Source organism: Carassius gibelio, chromosome A19 (assembly GCF_023724105.1).
Source record: "Carassius gibelio isolate Cgi1373 ecotype wild population from Czech Republic chromosome A19, carGib1.2-hapl.c, whole genome shotgun sequence".
In the NCBI taxonomy this organism is placed as follows: Eukaryota; Metazoa; Chordata; class Actinopteri; order Cypriniformes; family Cyprinidae; genus Carassius; species Carassius gibelio.
In genome coordinates this window covers 22,910,359-22,924,309 of record NC_068389.1, presented here as the reverse complement: position 1 = coordinate 22,924,309, position 13,951 = coordinate 22,910,359, and the positions used below count along the sequence as shown (strand labels likewise).

The 13,951-nt window shown below is 37.2% G+C and overlaps 1 protein-coding gene across 1 annotated transcript; it reads right to left on the bottom strand.

The window, feature by feature from the left end:
• Window positions 1-12,331, bottom strand: LOC127935898 (CUB domain-containing protein 1). The gene is made up of 9 exons (XM_052534116.1): window positions 11,764-12,331; window positions 6,225-6,440; window positions 5,792-6,148; window positions 5,351-5,716; window positions 5,038-5,235; window positions 2,927-3,304; window positions 2,160-2,516; window positions 1,943-2,030; window positions 1-1,201 (listed from the first exon to the last, which is right to left on the bottom strand). Exons 1-9 carry the CDS (start codon window positions 11,825-11,827, stop codon window positions 655-657), a joined length of 2,571 nt encoding a protein of 856 aa, XP_052390076.1. The 5' UTR covers window positions 11,828-12,331; the 3' UTR covers window positions 1-654.
• Between the last annotated feature and the right edge of the window lie 1,620 nt (window positions 12,332-13,951).

The window sequence follows — 13,951 nt, the reverse complement described above, 5'->3', positions numbered from 1 at the left end:
TTTAGTTTTAGACTTTAATGGCTGATTTATAGTTTTTTATTTTTTATGTAGACAAGACAGAATACTTAATCTCAAAAATGTATTGACTATGAAATAAAAAATATATATTTATTAGTATCAAACCATTGGAGAAAATGTGAAAACTCTACATCTGGTTATCTTCATTCCTAATATATTCTGAACAGAGAGGAACATCTATTAAAATGCTTGAGAATTTATTTTAGGAATACATGAAGTAAACGTACAGAATTTATTAACAAACACATATGAAACATGTAGCCTGGAGAAAATCACTGTTAAAACACACAAAATAAATCCAACAGAGAAAGTCACAGAACACTTGCACCAAGGGATTCGGCTCTCAAACAGCTCCAACAAGAGCATTATTTCTGTACATTCAGAATAAAAGCCTATAAAAAAAAAAAAAAAACCTTTCAAACCCAATTTTTAATCAAATATACATGCAAGATACATACGACCACTAGAGCAGTGAGAGAGAGCATGTCCTTAATGCATTAGTTCAAAGCTTTAGAAAAAAACACATCGTCTTTGTGTGCACACATGCACAGGCTAGCAGCCAATGGCTTTTCTGCTCTCTCTCAATAAAATCTGACACAATTTTTAGCAATCAGCAATTTAATTAGATCCTCATTCTCACATGGCTTCATCATATTCTTGCTCAGGATATGAATCCGAGTCTGAATCCATTTGCGGTTGTAGTCTGGATTCATCAGCAGACAGACGAATGGCATTTATATCCCCGGCACCCTTGAAAGTGTTCAGCGTATTATCCATCATCCTACGATCTTCGAATCTTAAGCTTCCCTGCGATATGAGCGGCGTGCGAGGCCTTGGGAGGTTAAAGGTGGTGGCTGGGTCTAGGAAAGGCTGAAATACATCTCCTTCTCTTCTGTCCAGCGAATATTCAGCAGATGAGTCCGTAGCTGCTGGGATGGAGTCCGTGGGGCCGGTGAACGAACGGTACCCATCCACCTGATGTCCATTGCTCCAGGCTCCACTGTCAACCTCTGCAGGCTGGTTCTTATCCAGATGTCCGTACATGGTGGAGTCGTCGATAGAGGCATATACATGGGATTCATTGTCTGCTCTGGATTTCGGGAAGGTGGCATTTCCTGGGAGGACATTTTTCCCTCGGGGTATAAAGATGGAGGATCTGTTGGCATTTGATTTGTTTTTCCGTCTGAAAAAGAAGAAAATGGTTTTACTGTGCTATCTATGTGTATGATGCAGTTTACATTTTAAAGCTGCAGTAGGTAACTTTTGTAAAAATATATTTTTTACATATTTGTTAAACCTGTCATTATGTCCTGACAGTAGAATATGAGAAAGATAATATGTGAAAAAATCAAGCTCCTCTGGCTCCTCCCAGTGGTCCTATTGCCATTTGCAGAAATACATCGCTCCCGTTAAGAAACAACCAATCAGAGCTGCGGTCCGTAACTTTGTTTGTGTTCAAAATGTAGAAAAATTTATATAATAAGCGAGTACACCATGAATCCATTTTCCAAACCGTGTTTTTAGCTTGTCCTGAATCACTAGGGTGCACCTATAATAAGTGTTTATTTTCGGACTATTTTAGATTGCTTCGGGGGTACCGCGGCGGAGTAACCCCGTACCTTTGTGATTCTTCAAAGACATAAACAGAGAGAAGTAGTTCCGGCTACGATGTTCTTCCGCAAGACGCAAGCAGTTCTGTTTATTAACCGCTAGAGCGTCAAAAGTTACCTACTTTAAATATGTTATATTTTACATTTTATTTTATTGCTATTTTATTGCCTGATTTAGGGCTGCTGCTACTTGGAACAGCCACAATTATCCATTTGTTGCAGATAAAAAACATTTATGCCCAACATTATTCACACATTATTCAGGATGATGCATAAAAGTTTGACAACAAATACCAAAGAAAATTCAGACTTACTTTCGAATGACGCACACAACTATAAGTGCGATGATTATCAACAACAACAGCACCCCGAATACAGCCAAGATAATGCCCAGGAACTTCTCTGTACAGAGATCAAAACAGTAGGAATGATCATCTTTTATTTTTAATACTCGTAAACTAACACAACAATGTAGACTGTGAGCAATAAAATAGTGAAAGACAAAATCTGAAATGAAAGCCTTTTTCTTACTGGATTCCTTCTGCAGACTGATCTTTGAGAGCACAGCGAAGCGGCCGCTCTTGGGCTCGCAGTTGGACATGTTCAGGTAGAAGCTCTGCTGCTGGATGATGGGGCTGGGGAAGCTCTGATCTTCTCTCCAGGTCTGTGTTTGGCCTTGAGAGTCCAGTGGTCCGACTGTGACCTCGGTGTGACCCGAGTCACATGTGGGTTTGACAATATTGGAGAACATCAGCTCGGCCGTGTACTCTTGGGGAATGTAGATGATCCATGAAACAGATGAGGAAGAATTCATGCCGTCGGGCCAGTTTGGTGTCGCAAGGTATGCGGGTCCCGAAATGAGAGGATATACAGTGTAGATTACATTTTCTGTGAAGAAAACAGAAAAAGCCACTGAAATGAAGCTGTCAGCTCTCAGTTGGGTAAAAACGTTGTTCAGAACTTTCTATTCATCAAAAGCATCTTGAATAATATAAAATGTCTCATTGTTTTCAAAATAATAATAAGAAAAGATTTCTGAAGGATCGTCTGACACTGAAAACTGGAGTATTGACCCTGGAAATTCAGCTTTACATCAGATAAATAAATTACATTTTAAAATATATTCAAACAGAAAGCCAGTATTTGAAATTATAATAATATTGTAAAATTTTACTGTTTTTACTGTATTTTTTTATCAGATAAATGTAGCCTTGGTGAGCATAAGATACTTTCTAAAACCTCAACAATAAATAAAACAATCATATTTATTCCAAACTTTTAACTAGTATTGTAATTACCTGTGATCTCTGGACTAGTGCCGACTTTTAAGAAAGGCTCTTTCTCTTGGCTCAGGTCTTTTGTATTATTAGGGGTTACAGTAATGGAAACATTCCCTTTGATTTGGATTTTTTGGACAGCGCCTTCAGCTGCAGAGCAAAACAGGCCAATGTTGGAGCCCTCGGTCTCAGAGATGACCAGCGAGACTCTCTCATTACACTGCTTGTCTGGTACAGACTGGTGCAGGCTTCCTTTTGGAGACATGAGATCCACAGTGCCTTGATCCTGCACACGGAGCAGCCAGGTGAACTGATGGAGGGGGACAGGAAGACTAGAGTCCAGAGCGGGAATAGTGAGGAGCGTCTCACTGATGTCACGGGCAGACACACTCGGACAGTCTAGAATTAAAACGAGGAAAGCAAAGAAAGATGAACAAATCAAAATAACGTGGTGAATGAATCTCAAAATTGTTCTTTCAAGATTGTTATTTAAAGACTATATAAATCACATCTGCAAAAGCATCAAAGGCTGCCGTGCATGAACACTGATAGTTTCACTACTTTTACTTTTAAGCTGAAGTGCTAAAATGACTAAAACTAAAATATATATATATAAAAAACTAGTGACATTTCACATTTCTTTTAAACTTTTTCTTTTAAAATGAAAATGGAAAATAGAAAAATAAAACGGATTCAAAATATTCATTATTATTAAACTATATATAGTTTACTAATTACATTAAAATAACACTGGTGACATCCCACTAATATCTTCAAAAGGGAATTTATAGAATATGATCAAATATACAAACTAAAAAACTTATAACATTTGAAACTTCATCTAACTTCAAGGCTTTGTATATGTATATATATATATATAATATTCACATTCAAATTGCAATTCTACATCCTGTTTGATATCGAATGAAATATGAAACACAAGTCACATTGCAGTACATAAAAATACAAAAATAGTCAGAAGAGCTGTCAGCACAACAGTTTCAATGTCTTAGGGCCGTTTCATAGTCAACGCATCTGTACGCATACGCGTCCCTGAGGCTACGCATCGTTACGCTTCGGCCGCCATTATGCGTTCATTATGCGCAAATGTGTCGTCCTAGTTTTTGATAAGCGACGCGCCGATTCACGCAATACTATGCGTTGTCGGTGGGGGCGACATTGCAAGTATTGTACATTAATTCAAGTATATTGTGTTTACAGAAGAAGAAGGTTTGGATACAATGGCGGGGGAAGAGGAAAAATTATGCGAACTTATACGTATTCATCCACATTCATACGATAGTTCATCAGCAACAGAATACACTCCTCTTCAGTTGCCATTGTGATCTGAATATCACTTGACCCGACTCTACTACCCCTGTTGCGTGAGTGGTGTATTGCATACACGCATCACCCGTGACGCTTGCGTTCACTGTTTAGACTATGAAAGGGAGGGTGTCGCTCGCGTTGCTTGCTCGCGTTGCTTGCTCGCGTTTCTCGCGTTGACTATGAAACGGCCCTAAGAAAGAGAATAGAGAAGTCTGTCTGATTTAATCAATCTGATGAGTCAAAGCCTGATTTAACAAGTATTTTTCCATGTCTAAGGGCCGTTTCATAGTCAACGCATCTGTACGCATACGCGTCCCTGAGGCTACGCATCGTTATGCTTCGGCCGCCATTATGCGTCGGTGCGTAGCCAAATGTGTCGTCCTAGTTTTTGATACGCGACGCGCCAATGCACGCAATACTATGCGTTGTCAGCTGGGGCGACATTGCAAGTATTGTACATTAATTCAAGTATATTGTGTTTACAGAAGAAGAAGGTTTGAATACAATACGTATTCATCCACATTTATCTTTGCGTTATCTTTGTTGCCGCCGATGTAAAATCAGAAACAGAATACACTCCTCTTAAGTTGCCATTGTGATCTGAATATCACGCGAACCGACTCTACTTATATCACCCGACTCTACTACCCCCTGTTGCGTGAGCGGTGTATTGCATACACGCATCGCCCGTGATGCTTGCGTCCACTGTTTAGATTATGAAAGGGAGTGCGTCGCTCGCGTTGCTTGCTCGCGTTGACTATGAAACGGCCCCTAAAGCATTTCATTTTCATTGTTATAGTTACCTATGACTTTGGTGGCTGTCAGCTGCAGATCCTGGACGGGGCAGTCGAGGAAGGACAGGTCAGCTTTGGTGCCTGCAGGAACCACTATTTTCTCCTGCATCACAGAGTTCAGGCTCATTTCACAGTACGACTCTGGGTTTTTATTTTCTATTTGCAGGCTCAATCCCTCCTCATTCCGGAGATCCACAGTGCAAACATCTGAATGGTAAAGGAAGATTAACAGCCTGTTATTTATCAGCAACTCGGGTACAAAGCTCTAAAACAATATGATTTCAGACACAAAATCTATAGTAAATGCTTAATTTCTCCTTACATGGAGTCCCACTCCTGAACACCTCCACATTGAAGTTCAAGGAAAGCCCAGGAACTTTCTCCCCTCTCTTTGCATCACAATTGGTCAAAGTCAGGCTGAAATCTCCCTGTTTATTAGTCGGCTGAATGTCAGTTGGAGCCATTGTGAATGAAGTCTTGTCTCCCAGTGCATAATCACACATAACGGTGTTCTTTTGGCATTCTGGTGCAGTGTATTGTCGAAAGTAAACAGTAAAATTGTTCATAGGCTGAACAGCAAAGTTCCACTTAATTTTGTCTACATTGTAGTAGCCTGTGGGGTAATTTGGTGTGAAGAAATCAGCAGATGACGGTCCTCTGGACAGCTTGACGTCCACCTCAACTAGTGCTGGAGATGCAAAGATCGAGAAATAAAATTAGATAAGAAACTAAACACTTCTTGTTTCAAATCCCTATTTCTAACCTGTTGCTGCTGGTCCCATGGACACTTTGAAGTTAGATGGGTTCAGGTCTGTGCCTTTGGGAACCTCCAGAGTCACTCGACCTCTGTACAAGACCTGGATACGGCTGATGGTACCGTTCCCACAGAACGAGCCGATGGTGGCTGGTCCTGCGCGCTGGTATGTGATGATGGTGTAGGTGTGTTTGTCTGGACAGGATTCTGAAGGCTTGATCTGTCTCATTCCTGGAGATGGGAAGTCCAGCTGAAACATCCTTCCTGCCTGAACCTTCAGATCCCAGGTGAAGGTTCTGCTGAACTCCAGGAATCTTGTCGAATCCGGATGCACTGCAATGATGCTACAGCCTGATGTTGAGCAATCTGTGTAGAGATTTAAGTGTTTTAGAATGTGATTTGTATCAAATGGACAGTTCAGGCTCTGCATGTTGTTACTGACCGATCTGTTGGTTGACCTCCACGGTAAAAATGTCCCCCGGCTGAGAGCAGTTGAAAGTCACGTTGGTGGGCCGAGCTTCAGTAAGTTTGAGGATGGAGTTACAGGTTTGAGAAAGATCTTCATCCTTACATGCACTACAGTCCAGACCCTGTCCTTCCTTCTTGCTGAAAGTTACGATGGTGCCAGAGTCAGGAGTCACCTCCATTTTATAACACTCTGCAAAAAAGGGAATAAATAAACAGAATTAATTAATTGGTAGAAAAAATATATGTATGTATATTAGTGGTGGGCCGTTATCGCCGTTAACGTGCTGCGTTAACGCGAGACTCTTATCGGGCGATAAAAAAATATCGCCGTTAATCTATTCTCAAAGTTGGGTTGAGAGCTGGGTCTATACTAAGCAGGCTATGATGACTTTCACCTTGATATTTTATATAACCGACTGGATGAGGCCAGCCTAACGGACAGCGACACTGAACCCAGCTCTCTTCTGCGAAGTTCTCCTCAAAGTCCCTCTTGCACCGGAACGAACAAATACAAATCGCAGTTTGAAACAAACAACAAGATGTGAAACAGCCCGATTCAGTACTCGCGGTGTTCTGGTGTTCAGGGCTCACGCAGAGAAAGGCGTCTCGAGACGCTAAAAAGAACATTATAAAATATGTCAAAAAATCCACCTTGGAAATTATGCTCGAAAAAACTGTGAGTTATTTCTTAAGTGAAAGTAAACAGTTGAGGAAAAATGGGATGTGTATTATACTGGATGCGTTCATGGTCTCTTAAAGTGACCGCGCCTAATTTAGCTACTGGCTGCTGTAATGTTAATCCAAGAAAATGAAAATGAAAATCACTCACTGCTCTTGACTACTTTGTAGTTTTAACAGTCAAACCAAAAATTATTCAGACACCAGATATATTTTTTATATATATATAGCAAAACTGTAATAATGTGAGAAATGTTGAAGGTGTCTGAATAAATGTAGGTGTATATTTCATTTTTACATTGAAGACACCTACAAACTTGAAAAAACCTTAAACATTGTGTAAATAGCACAAATAAATAAAAATAAACGAACATACAAATTATACAATTTCAAACAGGGCCCACTGGTACAACCTTCACCGGGTCCCCGCTTTTGCAATGTGGAATTAGTTTACAGCTTTTTCAAGCAGTTTGTGATGCATTTTGGAAACAGGAGATGTACATTTCTAATGCACCATCTAGCTTGATAAACCCCTTCTCAAAGATTTACTGTTTGTCAATTTTATTTGGGTAACACATATTCTGAATGCCATCGGCACAATTCGAATGAGCCATTTTAATCTAAATTAATCTAGATTAATTTCAAGATCACAGTGAGATTAATCTAGATTAAAAAAAAATAATCTATGCCCACCTCTAATGTACATATATATATATATTTTTATATATTTATATTTTTTTTATATAATTATTGTAATTAAAATTCACTATTTTAATGTATGATTTAAATGCAATGGAGATGAACACTTTATTATTTTTTTTCAGAAATAATGTAATCTTTATCTTTCAAACTTTGAAGGAATTTTAGTTGTGGCTATACATGCTAGTAGAACGGTATTTTACAAAATAACCAAGGCACTTCAAAACCACTTTATTTTGTGGAAAACACGAGTGATCAAAAATTAATTGATAAAAAATGAACAGCAATGATTGTGGCAAGAAAAAAAGATTACAACTCAAATTTCTGAAGGTTACAGCAGTCAAAAATGATTCGGAAGTGTAGATGCCTCTGCATTGAATGACTTCAGCACATCTGTGGCACTAGTCTCTCACACTGCACTGGTGTGATCTTGGTCCACTCTTCCACAGTTCGGGGATTTTGGTAGTTTTGTTAGCCATAACTTGGTCAGCAAGGATTTTCCAGAGATTTTCAGTTGGGTTTAGATCAGGACTCTGGGCTGGCCGTTTCATTATTTCAGTGTTTTCAGCTTCATGGAACTGCTTTACCTGTTTTGCTGTGTGACAGGGGGGCATTGTCTTGCATGAAAATATCTGACTGACTGGGTGATGAACACAGGGAAAAAAATGTATGTAGGAGGTTCTGATCAACATTTGCATTAAATTTGAACCAGTTCTCCTCTCTCTGTACAACATACTGTACAAGCAATTCCAGCTGCAGTGCTGAACCCATTCCCCATTGAGGGTCATCCCTTTGGCCTTCATCTGGACAACCTGCTGTCAAAGAGTTTCAATAACTTTCGAATGGCTCACCATCTTGCAAAGTCAGTGAAAACTGGAAAGTTAGGCTGAGTTGTCAGAGAATTATCACCAGGTGCCAGATTAACACCAATAACTGGGAGGTATCTGAAAGTGTTATTTAATTTTGATCAGAGTTCTTCTTCAAATATCTCATTTAGGTTTTTTATATGATGCTTCAGAATATAAATTTTGTTATTAATAAATGTGCTATATTATAATGAATTCTATAAATTATAATAAATGCTTAAGTTAATATAATTAAAATGATATTGAAATGCATTAAATATATATTAAATATAATAAAGTGTTACAACATAATTTAAATTAAAAATGAAATCTAAAAATAATATTTTCTTTTTATATATTTTATTATAAATTCATATATATATACACATATACATATGTGTGTGTGTTTTGCTATTGCTATTTTTTTTTTTTTTTTTTGCTATTTTGCTATGACCTTCCATTCATTTTCTTGTTGTTTTTCTCTCTCGTTCTCATTTATATTTACTTTTTGTTTATTGGATTCATTTTTGCTTTTTATGAACAGGCCCTTATTTGGACTTATTCTATAGACCCCTTAAAAGTGGGGTGGGCGGGGCTTAGCTGGAGGCAAAAAGAGGTGCGGACGCAATGTTGACAAGCGTAAACTAGCACGTTTTAGGAGAGATTTATTAAACATGGATATATACAGTCACTGACTCTGCGGGACCGTGACAGCTATTTTTGTAAATTAACTCTCACGGATGGAAGCAGGCTACCTGACCCGTATGCCATACGGCCATATGAATTACTTTTGGGTGGTTTGGGGAATTTTGTCAAGGCTTATTTTCTAATGTAACCTATCGCTGGGCTAACTATGATTACCAATGTGTATTATTTTAAGAGACCATTCCAAGGACGGCACACACATCTATCGCTATATGTTTGTTTAACATAGTGCGGTGAAGGTTGGCGACTTTTCACCTATAAAACAGAAACTTGCTGATTTACTAGATAAAACCAACACACCAGTTCATATGCATAGATTATTTTTCCTGATATGAAGTGTGCACTGCAAACACGAGCATTATTTATGATCATCTCCGTCCAGTCTGTACGCCATATTGCATTCAACCACAATTGTCTTCTTGATTTCTGTGAAGGAATGTCTGCCGGGATCCGATAAAACCTTAGTTTTGAAACAAAGGTGCTGTTCCTTCTATTCTGGCAGCCAAAAACACAATGAAAAGACATTTTAAAGTCAAAACCTCAAACTTTTAGCGCACCTGCTATGAGTTATACCTTATGTTTTGCCTCCAGCTAGAGCGGTGAGATCACAGTGACGTAGGCGATTAAGGGGTCTATTAGAAAAATTATGCAATAAAATTTACAATCAAGCATTTAACTCTGTTCTTGGACACAGACTTGCCCTAGGAAATAAGAGGAGCCAAAGGAACAGCTTGGATGAAGCAGAGAGCTGTCACCCACATGAAACCAAACAGAAAAAAACAAACACAAAGAAATGATTCACCCAAGGTAAAAGATTGAACAGGAAGAGTCCATGAGTGAACATATCCACACATTACACTACACGTCAAGCATTCTGGGATCCTCCCTGATTTCATTAACAACAAAAAAAAAGAGCACCTTAATAACTGAAAGAATTGCTGACATTGCAGAAGGTTTGGCACATGATAGAATGTAAATATGCATCACACTACCTATTAGAAATTAGGCTTAAAAGATGTTGGTTGTTCCACTCAATAAATAGCTTGTTGGCCTAACTTAACAAAATGATGCCATGTATTTCCACACAGTTGAACTGATTTATTAGAATGCAAATTAGGTTAATTGTCCTGATGAGTAAAATTCATGCTAATTTAAAGAGATCACACCAATTGAATTTGACATTTTCTGTGAATGTTCCCTAAACATAATTCACTCTTGTTGATCCAACTAGTGCTGTTGCTGCTGTGTGGGTTTTCTACATTTTCAGTTGTGTTGTATATGCTTATGTAAACTGAGCAAACTAAAATCATTTTTTGAGTACTTCATTCAAACACAGGTCAAATGCTTCAAGATCTCTAACCTTGATCACAAGACACTCAAGTTTAGACATGCAACCACGCAGAAGAGAAACGTAGGCACGGTCTCATATTACTGCAAAAGAATGGCTACAACATCCGCAAATATTTACTCGTGTTTGTGACGACAACAACAATCAGCGAACACACACCTCTGTCTCCAGCATCTAGCCTGAACACAGGTCAAACTGAATCCATCAATCAAATTAATATCTTGTAAACCAAACAAAGCTTGTGAGCAAGTGATATTATGCTACATTTCTCCATATCCGTTTCTGATGATGAAAAACTCACCTTTTTCTTGGATGACTGAGACTAAGTCAATTTTGAGCAAACGAGGAAACTATTCCTTTAACCAAGTTACTTGTTTAACTTAACTGTTAAAGTTTGATGTACATTTTTCAGATTTAGCCATCTGTGTGACATAGAATAAACACAACTTCATCATGATCTGATACTTTTAATCAAATAAAATATACAATATGTTTAAGAAACACTTTAGAAAGAGGCCAAATCTGTTGCCTAAACTTTCAAATAACCCATTAAACTAGACTCCAGAATGCAGTGGAATTTATAATTTCATTAAATGTGTAATTCTCTCCAATATCTGCTCAGGACAAATCAACAAATCACACTCTTGGCTCATTTTAATAATTAAAAAATTGCAGCTTTTAAATGCAACACTCTGAAGGTCACTTTAAAAGCTGTGAAAATGAAAGTCAATGTCAATAGAAAAGCAAACACTGACATTTCTCACACATGCATTTCCTCCTTGCCCAAGAGCATGTTACAGTAAACCGCCCTCCATTTGTACAGTAACAGATTGTTAGTCAATAATTAACAAGTTGTTTTTCACAGCATCTGTCAGATATGCAAATGACAGTGCTCATTTTTATACTAGGCCATGAGGGAGGCCAGATTCAGATCTGCTGGGAAGAACTACACAAATATTACTCATTTATATGCATTAGTATAAACAACTTGTAATAAATACCCATCATGCATTTCCCTGGTTCAATTAAATGAAATGTCTCGATATAAAATTAATTTAAAACAAACTCTCAGTAGCTCAAACGGTCAAATCATTATACCTGATCACTTTTAAACTCTTAATGTCATATATATATATATATATATATATATATATATATATATATATATATATATATGAATGAAAAATGTCAGTAGCGAGTTAAAATGTGTTTGGGGTGGTGCTGCTTTATAGACTCACCTGAGATCTTCTGAATCTGCAGTAAAATCAATCCAATGAACACTGGAAACACACACGAGCCCATCGTTCTCCTTCAGAGGTTCCTGAACTTTCCAAAATAATATGTGTGTGTGTGTGTGTGTGTGTGTGTGTGTGTGTGTGTATGTGTGTTTTAAAAATCGTTTTTTGATTTAAATCCGTGATTCGTGCATGGTGGATTGTGTTCGTTTGACGGCACAAGCGCTTCCTGATTCTGATACCTGTGCTCACAGAAGGGCGTGTGCGCGCGCAAGCTACCTGTCCGAACTTGCTTTAAGGATCTGGAAAAATGCGATTGCATTATTCAAGAAAAAAAATCGAACTTACATTAAGCGAAGAGATTCGGACAGATCCCCCCAAAAGTTTACTTAACCTTAAAATTACGCACAAATCAGGATATAATAAATTAACAAGTTCTTTTCAGTTTTTCAGACACAAAATTCAGTCGATTTAACGTCTGTGATAGTTCACGTTTACAAGATAAACTAACATGATTTTTTTGCTTTCAAGTCAAGGATGATTCAGCCCTGCACGAGGACGACGCGTAATATTCATGAGCCAAGAGGTCCTCTATTGGAAGTTTATCGAGAGAACGTCATCACAACTTATTAATATGCATGAGGCATTCCTTCACTGTGGTAGGATGTCATTTCTCTTTCCAGATGTCGTTTAATTAAGTGTTTATAAACAAAAGTTGTCAGTTGACTGTTGTTAAACCAAACTTTAAGTAAGAATGCATTATTTTATTATTATCTTTAACTGTTTTAAACTCCCTTTTGTTTTGTGTTGTCTTAAAACGTGTCTGAAGATTATAATTATGTGTCTGAGCAATATTGTTGTTTTTTATGCTGTTATATTTATTAATAATAATTTCATTGCAATTATTATTAATAATGCAATTAATTATATTGTGTAAATATCTCCAGGAAAAATGTCTAAAATAAATTTGACCTAATAGTCATGCAAATGTTTCTCACATATTGTGCTTTCAAATAATGAGTCCACACTTGTCTGAAGACAACAGCATTCCAATTATTTCAAAACAGCCCAGAGGCATACACAGCACTTAAATAAGGCAAAAGTCACCAGGCATGAACAGATATCTAAACCATCCAACAGGTATCACAAGAGACAACACTTTAATAATATTTCTTGTTTTGTTTTCCCATTTCTGATTTAATGCATCTCCATTGACATACCATTAAAATTATGTGACGGTTGGAAATTAATTATTGAAATGCATTTATTTTAAATAGTTTGTAGTGTGTCATCTATGATTGATCATCAAAGTATTTGAATAGAAATTGTCCCATTAATGGGCTATTGTCTCAAAAATGAGCCCTGTGGTTACAGATTTTAAGGAGCCTGTAAATTAGTTTCTCACACAATAAAATCTTTTCAAAAAGCAAAACACTATGCGCCATTATGTCATTTTCTAAAAGGAAGACATGTTTCTGAAAAGGAATAAATAATTAATTCACAATCCGTTTCATGCTGTTTTGCCCCATAGACAAAACTGCATTCAGTAGCCATCACTCCATCAATCAGCAGAAACCAGAGGAGAAATTCGACTTCAGGGAGTGGATGTTGTGATGCAGATTTTCTGGCCTGTTTGAAATCAGAGAAAAAATGCAAAAGATAACATAATGGGTAAGTGTTATTGCCCCTTTTTTTTTTTTTTTTTTTTTTTAATATAATCATTATTAATTAAGTCCTTCAAGCCATGTCAGTATATGTACATCATGGAGTTTGAGCCCAGTGGAAATATTTAATATCATTTTTCCAAATCGAAATCAGTTTTTTGTTGTTGTTGTCTTAGAAGAGTATGATTATCCCATAAAAGTTGTATTTTTGGGCTTGTAGTTTTGCAAAATGTGTCTTTAGTTTTAAGATAAAACTAATAAACTAATGATAATACTAATAATTTATAATATTTTATGATATATATAGTTGAGACTTATTTCAATTATTGAAATAATTTAGCAAAAATATGTTGTAAGAGTATATATGTGACCCTGGACCACAAAACCAAGTCGCTGGGGTATATTTGTAGCAATAGCCAAAAATACATTGTATGGGTCAAAATTATTGATTTTTCCTTTATGCCAAAAATCATTAGGATATTGAGTAAAGATCATGTTTCATGAAGATATTTTGCATTGCTAAGAAT

Excerpts from the sequence above, each read along its gene's own strand:
- LOC127935898 (XM_052534116.1), bottom strand. The coding sequence starts at position 11,827 with ATGGGCTCGTGTGTGTTTCCAGTGTTCATTGGATTGATTTTACTGCAG. Across the intron at positions 3,305-5,037 it reads GACAGCCACCAAAGTCATAG|ACTGTCCGAGTGTGTCTGCC; the intron begins GTAACTATAACA and ends TTTTAATTCTAG. Across the intron at positions 2,517-2,926 it reads CACTAGTCCAGAGATCACAG|AAAATGTAATCTACACTGTA; the intron begins GTAATTACAATA and ends TTTTCTTCACAG.